Source organism: Nematolebias whitei, chromosome 22 (genome assembly GCF_014905685.2).
Source record: "Nematolebias whitei isolate Nwh7 chromosome 22, NemWhi1, whole genome shotgun sequence".
In the NCBI taxonomy this organism is placed as follows: Eukaryota; Metazoa; Chordata; class Actinopteri; order Cyprinodontiformes; family Rivulidae; genus Nematolebias; species Nematolebias whitei.
Genome location: NC_056519.1, coordinates 25487690 through 25497780, shown reverse-complemented (window position 1 = coordinate 25497780; position 10091 = coordinate 25487690). Strand labels below are relative to the sequence as shown.

Here is a 10091-nt window from a genome sequence, read left to right as displayed (position 1 = left end):
CACACCTGCTACAGTTAGACAGATGTTCCAGTCTAACTCCACACCTGGTACTGTCCCTGCAGCCATGAGCAGAGATTGATGCCGCTCAGCGCTTGCTTCCCTGTCATGCCGAGTAAATGAAAAATTTATAAGTTACTTAGCTTTAATAACAAATCTGTGATTCTCTTGGAGGTTAGTGAACGTATTAGCACGTCACCACTTCTTTAATGGAGTCATGAACACACGGCCCACAGGTGGACTGAAGCACATGCTGCTTGCAGAGAAAGCACAACCTGTTTGTGTTTTTATACAGACATGTTTCTTATTTTTAAAGCTTTGTGCTCAATTTGAATAAAACTGCCTTTTCTAGTTTTAACTTTTTATTTTGAGACCCATGGTTATTCAGAAAACACCCGAGGCTGCAGCCTCAAATGAGCAGGTCTAAAAACTACTACGCCAAGAAGAAACACTGAGTGTGTATAATCTGATGCTGATGACCTATGACCTTGAAGTTCACCTCAAATTCCTCTGGAAGGTATTCAGAGCTCTTTAGTTGCCTTTCATATTATCCGTCTCTTCAATTTGTCATCAGTTGTCCTGTGGACCTTAAACCTCTGGCCAAACTGTGCAGCTGTGGTCAGAGAGCATCCAGCTGTTTGGACATGGTCTGAATATGCTGCTTAATAATTTTATTTCTAAGCTATAGAGACACGCTGTCTTCAGCTTCCTGTGCTCCATGTTCAGTGTGTTACACACCAGGATACTAAACAGCACAGTGACTACCTGTCACCCTGACTACACCAAGTTAACCATGACCCTGTGGTCAAATTAGTTTCAGTCTTATCTGAGGCGCCCTCTTTTTGTCAAGGTCAGTTCCTTTTCATCCATCCATCCATCCATCCATCCATCCATCCATCCATCCATCATGCATCCATCCATCATCTTGGGTTCTGATGTGGCGACCCAGTTTCCAAAGGAACTTTCCACTAAAATGGAAGTCAGTACCTCACTTAATTTTCAAGTCATGGTGCTCACAACACGCACAGGTGGATGAACGGAGGATAGTTCCCCTCTTGTCTGCGACGAGGGGCAAGAATAAAGAGTTAGAGAGCCTCTGTCCCTCTCTCCTCCTCACAGACTGTCAGCTCGTACCTCGTGGAAGGTCCTTGGAGAATGCTTTGGCGTAGTAGACCGTCTGCTCCCGAGACGTGTAGGCGTTAAGATGAGCGCCCAAGTTTTCAATCTCTAGCTCCAGGTCCAGCTGAGAACGTTTCCTGGTTCCCTGTGGCACAGATCCACACAACAAACAACCTTGATGCTCTTTGTACTCGTCAAAGAAGCTCGATTGCCATTTTTTAAATAAATCCATGAAACGAGGACTCAAACACTGCAGCTTCTGACCTTAAAGGCCATGTGCTCCAGAAAGTGTGCCGTGCCGTTGTTTCTCTCGTTCTCATAGCGACTGCCGGCATCGATCCACAGACCCACCTGCACAAAAACAAACAAAACAAAAACTTTTCTCGCTGTTCTCATCAAGCTGCTCCAAGCAGGTCTGAGCAGACGTTTAGGGTTGCTGCTGCGAGCCAACACGAAACAGCATTTTAAAACACCGCTCGAATTACCAGACTTCTCAGTCGATCTTTGACCCGTTTTCACATTTTAAAAACTTTATCCATAAAATGATTTTTTTCTGTAGCGGCCTTAATTAGATGTGTAAACTGCAAATGTAACAATATACCTCAACCAAAAAGACATAAAAAATATTCTCAGTTCTTTAAATGCCCACCGCCACGCAAGTGATCATATGTGTGTCCAATTGTCTGTCCGTTAGCAAAATATCTCATTAACCACAGGACAGAAGTTGAAACTCTCAGAAAGTAATCAATGGGTGTACATCTACACCTGATTAACTTTTAGCTTCCACCCAGTGGAACCCTGAACTTAATACAATCCATTTGTGCAGCTCACACTGCAGGATAAATTTCCTGCTGCAGCTGATCAGCTGTTCTCCGTGCAGCGCTGAGAAGTGGGCGTGGCTAAGAGCGCTTGCAGGTGGCAAAAAGCAGAGGAGGCAGGGAGCTGAAATCATGACATTCTGTGTCTTAGAGCGTTTAAAAACATTGTTTAGAATATTGCAAGAGTGTGGGAAGGATTTAAAACACTTTCATTTATACTAAAATAAATTACTTACTACTTGTACTACTATTCCTACTTTGCGGTTTATCAAAAAGGACAGTCTTAAAACTGGACAATGTGTCAGTCTCACAGACAGAAACTGGAAGTTGGTTCCACAAGAGAGGAGCCTGAGAAATGAAAGATCTTCCTCCCATTTTTCTTTTGGAAACTCTAGGGACCGCGAGTAAACCTGCAGTCTGCGAGTGAAGTGCTCTGTTAGGAAAATAAGTATCAATAAAATCTGTAATATAAGATGGAGCTAGGTTGTTGAGAACTGCAAGCTTCTTGTAACAGACACATTTTAACACATGGACAAAAACATTATCTTTACTTTTACTGAGAACATGCAAAATTCACAGAAAGGCTCCTGCCGGGATTCAAACCCAGGACCTTTATGCTGCAGGGAAAAAGCCCAGAACTGTTAAAATTATTTTTAATCAATATCATCACGAGATGTTTGGTGCTCAACTTGAATAATGAGTTTAATTTCTTTTTTTATACAAATCCTGCCTGTTGAGGCTGGTTTAATAATTTAACTTACTGTGCAGGTTGTGAGGCCGGAGTCCTCTGAGGCCACTCGGAGTCCGTTTTCTAACCAGGTCACTTTGGTTTCGGGGACATTTAGCGCCACCTGCTGGGCAGCCTGGGCGGACAACAGTCGCCGCGGGCCCGCAGAGAACTGCAACCAAGAGCAGGCGGTCATCATGGCGCCTCATTTACTCCACTCGCGTCAACCGCACTCACTTAGCGGGAATTCATTTAGCTTCGTTTTCAACAGTCTTAAAGTATTACTCAGACTAAACTTGAGACTTTACGGCAGGACACTGGAGCAGATCCTGACTTTAACAGAACAACCTGAAACGGAACCGCATCTCCGTTCTCCTCCCCGTTTCTGTCACTCAGAACAACAATGAACGATGAGTTACGTTAGAAAAACAACTTTAAACAAATTATTCTTACCCCGCTGAGATAACTAGTCTTCAACAAATGATTATGTAAGAGATTTCTACCAGCAAGTGAGATGCGCTGTAAGAACGCCGCCATATTGTTTATAAGTAACTAACTGCGCAGTTGCGCCGGATACGCAACTTCCGCCGGTGATGACGTCTGTTCCTTTTTTAAACTTGGAAAATAAAAGTCTTGGGATTTGGAATCGCAAAATTATGTTTATCATTCAGCTACAAGTTATCTTGTCAACAGAAAAAAAGTTGTGATTTTTTAAATTTATTTAATTGTTCAAGCAATTTAATATGTAATCTAAATGTAAAGTTTAAAAACATTTATTTTATTTAAAGCGTGTTGGCAGTTCTTTTCTTAGGCTTTACTAAAGTATGTTGCACATATTTACATATTTGCTCAAGTTTAGTTAATACACTGTAGAAATATTTAAATAACTGGAAATAAGCAGCATTGTTTCATTATAATTGATTATATACAATTACATTATTCACAATGTTAGAAAAAGTGATTAGTTTACCTAGATCACCTTATAATTAAACATGGAAATGTGATGGACAGGTGTGTTCAAGGTACACACTACTTCTTGCTAAATAATAGCTAGATTTGGAAAAAGAGGTTTATTAAGAATAAATTAATTAAATCTTGGATATTATCCTTAAATTTATTGTAACATGGTATCATTCACGAATAACAAATTAATCTCTTTTTTTTGTGAATCAAATAATTTATTTTAGAGAATACACATTTAAATTTGGCCATGTTATTTTTGCATTTGCCTTTTGTCAACCAGGACTTTTAGTATTGATGCAAAAGGATACTTCAAAAATTTCTCAGTATAAAACAACAGTTACTCGTTAAAAGAATATATTTAAAATGTTGTTCAACATTTATCTTATTTTATTTTGTGTGATGTTATGCAACGCGGGCAGCACGGTGGCGTAGAGCTGGTGCATCTCAGTGCGCGGGTCCCTGGTTCAAATCCCGGTCCGGGGGCCTTTCTGGGTGGAGTTTGCATGTTCTCTCCGTGCATGGGTTTTCTCGGGTGCTCCGGTTTCCTCCCACAGCCCAAAAACATGCATGTTAGACTGATTGGTAACTCTAAATTGTCCCTAGGTGTGAGTGAGAGCGTGAATGGTTGTTTGTCTCGTTTGTCTCTATGTGGCCCTGTGATGGACTTGCAACCTGTCCAGGGTGTACCCCGCCCCTCGCACAATGATTGCCAAGCATAGGCACCGGTGACCCCCGTGACCCAAAATGGAAGAAGCGGGTAAAAGATAATGGATGGATGGATATGCAACACTTTGACATTTGCCAAGATCCCCATTATTGTTAAATCTGCTTAATAATGCAGGGAACAAACGTTTTTTTTTTTTTTTCATTCACCCTTTTTTATCCAGGTAGTCTCATTGAGCCACAAGAACTCATTTTCAAGAGAGACCTGTTTAGGGAGCTGGTGGGGGTTAAGGGCCTTGCTCAGGGACCCAGAGTGGGGCGAGTGAGGGTGGTGGCAGGTGTGTGTTTCACCTTTTCTACCCACATTTTGATGTTGACGGTACCGGGAGTTGAACCTGCAGCTTCCCGATCACAGGCCCATCTTCTCTAGCCTCTGCGCCACCACTCCCCCCATGAAACATGTAAACATGAAAAAATAAAAAAGATATACTTGAAAAATGTACTGATTTGTTTAGTTCACTGAGGCTGATGGAGGGAAAACGACAACCAAAACAATATCCAAAAATTGTAATTTTAGACCGTAAACTTTGTACAAAATATGCCAGATTCAAATTTATTCAGATCCTATGACATATAACACAGAAAACGCCTCATTATACCCCGACAAAATTTAAACATCTTATGTATCATTTTTAAATTAGTGAAAAATTAATCACTCTCCAACTTTAAAATAAACCATATGCTTGAATCCTAAGACAATATAATATATATGATAAAATTATATTTTTAATTTTTTTATATAATTATATTGTCTTAGTAGCATGTATTTGTTACATAATGAATTGTCATATTTATTTCAAACTTCAAGTACGGTTTGTGACTTTGAATATATTATATTTATGAGGAAAAAGGAGCAGAAATGTTATTTTATGGTAAAAAGTTGGAGAATGCTCGTGACGACAGATAAAACCCTTTTATTTTGAAAGAATCCAAGAGTCCGCAGGCGGAAGTGGCAGAAGCAACCGGAAGTAACATTAGCCAGCGCGAATTTGTCGTCCCTCGAAGTTGTTGCACCTCAACCTCTAATGAAGGTTCATTGAAAGAAAAAAAAAAAAGCTTAAACGACACTTGCATGCAAAGCAATCAGCGTCTGTCCGACATTTAAAGGTATATTTTCATCAAAGTTTGCTTTCTCGCCATGTTTGCTAAGTTGAGCGGTTTTGTCAGATGCTAACAGATGTAGCTAAGTGAGCTGAACTTTAGATGCTGCTTCTGTCTTTGCTGTAACTTACAGACTAAAATAAAAAAAAAAATGGCTGAACTAATGGACGGAGACCTGGAAGATGGGGAACTCTCCGGGTCCAGCTCGGACAATGAGATGGGAACCCGCGGAGCGGCGCAAGCCCCAGCTGCTGCCCGAGACTCGAGCGCTATCAGCGGGCCGCGTCCCGCCACCCAGCCGCCCCCCGCGGCGTACCGGAGCTCGGCTAAAGCGGTGCAGTCCAGCGGGAGTGACTCGGACTCTTCAGACGAGGAGGCGTCCGTGTGGCGCCGGAAGCGCCAGAAAGTCTCAAACGCTCCTTTGCCGCCTGCGCGCCCCGCCCGGCTGGTGGCTCCGCCTGTGCCCGCCCCCGCCGGCGCACCTGGGAGCCGCAAGGTGAACAACATCTGGGGCTCCGTGGTCCAGGAGCAGTGCCAGGATGCAGTAACCGCAGAGCTGGGCATATTTGGCATGGAGGGTGTGGACATGTCCAGCAGGAGCGTGGAGACGTATAACTTCGTCCTGGCCCGGAAGATCATGGAGAAAGAGAGGGAGTTGGAGCAGCTGTCCAAGCATGATGAGGAAGTGAGCATGCTGGACGCTGAGCTGGAGGACTACATGAAGGGTGAGGAGAGGGCTGGGGGGGACGCCAAGAGAAAAAGGCCAGCCAAAGAGAGACTGGGCTCCCGAGCTGAGATGGACACCAAGGGCCGATACGAGATCACAGAGGATGACCCCGACGAGAAGGTGATCGATGAGATTGCCTACAGACTACAGGAGCCTAAAAAAGAGCTGATGGAGCGCGTCGTCAAAGTCATCGGCAAGCAAAAAGCCATCGAGCTGCTGGGAGAGACCGCCTCGCTCGAGGAGAGCGGCGGCGTGTACACCATGGACGGCAGCAGGCGGCGGACGCCGGGCGGAGTCTTCCTCAACCTGCTGAAGAACACCCCCAGTGTTTCCAAGTCTCAGATGAGGAAGATCTTCTTCGAGGAGCAGCAGAAAGACAACAAAAGCAAGAAGGCGGCGCAGAAGAGGAGGAGACACGTGCTGGCGAAGAAGATGAAGCAGGCCATCGGCACACTGAACCTGCAGGAGCACGATGACGTCTCCAGGGAGACGTTCGCTAGTGACACCAACGAGGCCTTGGAGTCGCTGGAAGAGCCTGCAGAGGAGGAGGAGGCGGAGGGGAAGGAGGAAGCTGCTGTGGGCACCGAGGAGACCGCAGTGATCTACAACTCTGCCGACCTGGAGGTGTTCTGAAAGTGGCCTGACAATCAAAACAGCTGGAACTGAGCTGGCACCGTAATGTTTATCATTTGAGTCACGCTGCGTCCTTTGTTGCTCGTTTTCTTTTCTTTTTTACCTTAGAATAAAAACAAAAAAAAAAATCAATGCTAAAAATTTCAATGTGTGTTTGTGTTCTGCATGGATTCTGGTGTTTATCTTCAAAAATCAAATTCTTCACCACCTTTTGTTGTAACGTTCAGATTGTTTTATTCAGCTCCTTATTTAATAAACTCGTTGAGATTGGGTCTTATAATTACACAAAAAGCAACTGGACTGTTTTATTCAGATGCTTCTCTTCCTGTCGGGAGAACTTCTACATTCACTGCTGGTTTTACCCTCGTTCAGGTTAAAAGACTGAAACTCCAGTTTGGAATAGAATAAGATCCTTAGACGGGAGTAAAACGTCTTCAGAAATAAAAGTCCAGTTGCTTTGATTTTAAATCTAGATTTTTCATGTCCTGCCTGACTGGCAACCATCAGCATTAACAGATGTTCAGCCTCCCAAGTGTTGGCTCTAAGACAGTTTCTCACAGATGAACACTGGCTCAGTCCTAGGATGGCAACATGGCTGGATGTGAGAAGAAATATATGTTTGGTGACAACAGTCCAAAATAAAATAAACATTTCTGGTCAGTTGTATCAATATTTGTCCACTAGATGGCAGACATGCTGTTTCCCTTTAGTGAGTCGATACAAAATAGTCCACGCTCAATAATCCAGGTATACAATCCAACAATTCTCAGTCAGGTCATCTGGACTGTTTGTTTTCAACCAGTTTGACATGACTGTCGATGAGGAAGAGGGCCGGCACTGGAGGAGGGGGCGTGCCAAAGACACCATCTTAGCACCAGCATAACTGGTTTGTTCCACTTTGGAGTAAGCTGTTGGTGGAAGAATCAGTTTTGTTGTGCGTTTCCTTGACTGATGAAGCCTTCTGGATGGAAGGTGAAACGTTTCGGCACAAAAAAAGAAGCAGTCCAGATGACCTGACTGAATAATTGTTGGAGTGTCGTTACGTTTAGTCGTTTAAAAAGTCACATTAAAGGAATGCACATCACCCGCCTCAGACCATCTGATGAGCAGTGAGGGAGTTCTAGGTTGAAAATAAACAGATCTCATGATTACATGTTCAGTTTGTGTTGTGACTCAGATTATACCGTCACAAGTTTTAACTCAATAAATAATTAAGGTAATTACCATTTTTATGTTGTTAATGTCAAGTGAAGTTTCACTGACTCCAGTAAATGTAGGCGTACATCCACTGATGACACGTTCCATTCAAATGTTGCACGTGCTTTATGAGACATTTTGATAATGACCAAAACATTAACACTCGTATTTTTGTAGCAGGCAGCGACGACGTCCATTATCTAAAGTTTGAATAACTCTAAATTGTCCCTAGGTGTGAGTGAGAGAGTGAATGTTTGTTTGTCTCGTTTGTCTCCATGTGTCTCTGTGATGGACTTGCGACCCGTCCAGGATGTACCCCGCCCCTCGCACAGTGATTGCTGGACATGGGCACCGGCGACCCCCATGACCCAAAATGGAACAAGCGGGCAAAGAAAATGGATGGATGGACATCACGAGGCCATGCTTGTGTGTGTGACGTGCACGTTCCTGAGAGGCCACAGACAGAGCAGCTTCAGCTTTTGTTGAGTCCCTGTAGTCCTGCAGTTTTCTAGCTGAAATGAAAAAACATAATAGAATAGAAGAGAAGAGAATAGAATAGAAGCAGCCTTTATTGTCCCACGGATGGGAAATTTAAGTGTAACAGCAGCAACAGATAAAAATATTTCATACAAAAGTTCCTAAATGTTAAAAACAATATATAAAGAAATAATATAAACAATATCAATAATAATGTTCAATATGTGTTGGAACATTGATGAGGACAGACTATTTACAGTACAGTATTACAGGCAGAGTGTGTGTTTTAGCAGAGGTCAGCATGTATTTAATCCTTATGGAGTCTGTTGGGAGCAGTGATGGTTGCAGAGTCCAACAGCTGCTGGGAGGAAGGACCTGTGGTAACGCTCCTTTGTGCATTTAGGAGCAGGAATCTGTCACTGAACGAGCTCTCCAGTTCAGCAACAGCTTCATGCATGGGGTGGGAGACGTTGTCCAGCAATGATGTTATTTTAGCCAGAGTCCTTCTGTCTCCCACCACCTGCACTGGGTCGAGGGGGCGTCCAAGCACCGAGCTGGCCTTCTTGATGATCTTATCTAGCTGCTGCTTCTCAGCAGATGATGAGCTGCTGCTCCAACACACAACACCATAGAAGATGGCTGATGCCACTACCGAGTCAAAGAAGGTCTTTTGTTCAAGTCATTTTTCTGAAGTTCAAAATGAGGGAATAGACTGAAGAACATTGACAGGTATGGGGGTAAAAGTGAAACAGCTGACTGTCTTGTAATCTTGTACAAGTTTAAACAAACTGGTGAGACTTTTTGCTCTTTGTTTCTGTTCGTATCATCGGTTACAGTGTTGGTTATCGAGTAAAAAAATGCTGAAGCAGTCAGAGTTCCTTCCTTTCACAGGAATTAAGGGGATGAGCCCAGCTCCTGAAAAACAACCCCACACCTTAATCCCCCCTCCACCAAACTTTACGCTTGGCACAAGGCAGTCAGACAAGTACCGTTCTCCTGGCAACCACCAAACCCAGACTCATCCATCAGATTGTTTGATGGAGAAGAGTGATTCGTCTCTCCAGAGAATGTGCCTCCACTGCTCTAGAGTCCAGTGGCGGCGTGCTTTACACCACTGCATCCGACGCTTTGCATTGCACTTGTATGTATGTATGGCTTGGATGCAGCTACTCGACCATGGAAACCCATTTCATGAAGCTCTCTGCTCACTGTTCCTGAGCTAATCTGAAGGCCACATGCAGTTTGGAGGTCTGTAGTGATTGACTCTGCAGAAAGTTAGCGACCTCTTCGTACTATGCGCTTCAGCATCTGCTGACCCTACTCCGTCAGTTTACGTGTCCTACCACTTTGTGACTGAGTTGCTGTCGTTCCCAAACACTTCCATTTTCTTATAACACAGTTGACTGTGGATTATTTAGGAGCGAGGAAATTTCATGACTGGATTTGTTGCATAGGTGGCATCCTATCAGTTCCACGCTGGATTTCACTGAGCTCCCAAGAGCGACTCATTCTTTCACAAATGTTTGTAAAAAGTCTGCATGCCTAGGAGCTTCATTTTATATACCTGTGGCCATGGAAGAGTTTGGAACACCTGATTCTGATCATTTGG

At 43.6% G+C, this 10091-nt stretch overlaps 2 protein-coding genes across 2 annotated transcripts in view; one reads left to right on the top strand and one right to left on the bottom strand.

The window, feature by feature from the left end:
• Nucleotides 1-3226, bottom strand: part of pmpcb (peptidase, mitochondrial processing subunit beta) — a 64370-nt gene extending 61144 nt beyond the window's left edge. Inside the window, exons 1-4 of the mRNA XM_037695809.1 lie at nucleotides 3115-3226; nucleotides 2696-2833; nucleotides 1381-1467; nucleotides 1132-1261 (exon numbers count right to left, since the gene is read on the bottom strand). Of these exons, the coding sequence (XP_037551737.1) occupies nucleotides 1132-1261; nucleotides 1381-1467; nucleotides 2696-2833; nucleotides 3115-3198 (439 nt within the window). The 5' untranslated portion in view covers nucleotides 3199-3226. The remainder of the gene's footprint in view (nucleotides 1-1131; nucleotides 1262-1380; nucleotides 1468-2695; nucleotides 2834-3114) is intronic.
• A 2078-nt stretch (nucleotides 3227-5304) lies between these two features.
• Nucleotides 5305-6867, top strand: phax (phosphorylated adaptor for RNA export). The gene is made up of 2 exons (XM_037696290.1): nucleotides 5305-5454; nucleotides 5582-6867. Exon 2 carries the CDS (start codon nucleotides 5600-5602, stop codon nucleotides 6806-6808), a length of 1209 nt encoding a protein of 402 aa, XP_037552218.1. The 5' UTR covers nucleotides 5305-5454; nucleotides 5582-5599; the 3' UTR covers nucleotides 6809-6867.
• The last annotated feature ends 3224 nt before the right edge of the window (nucleotides 6868-10091 follow it).

Excerpts from the sequence above, each read along its gene's own strand:
- phax (XM_037696290.1), top strand. The coding sequence starts at position 5,600 with ATGGCTGAACTAATGGACGGAGACCTGGAAGATGGGGAACTCTCCGGG.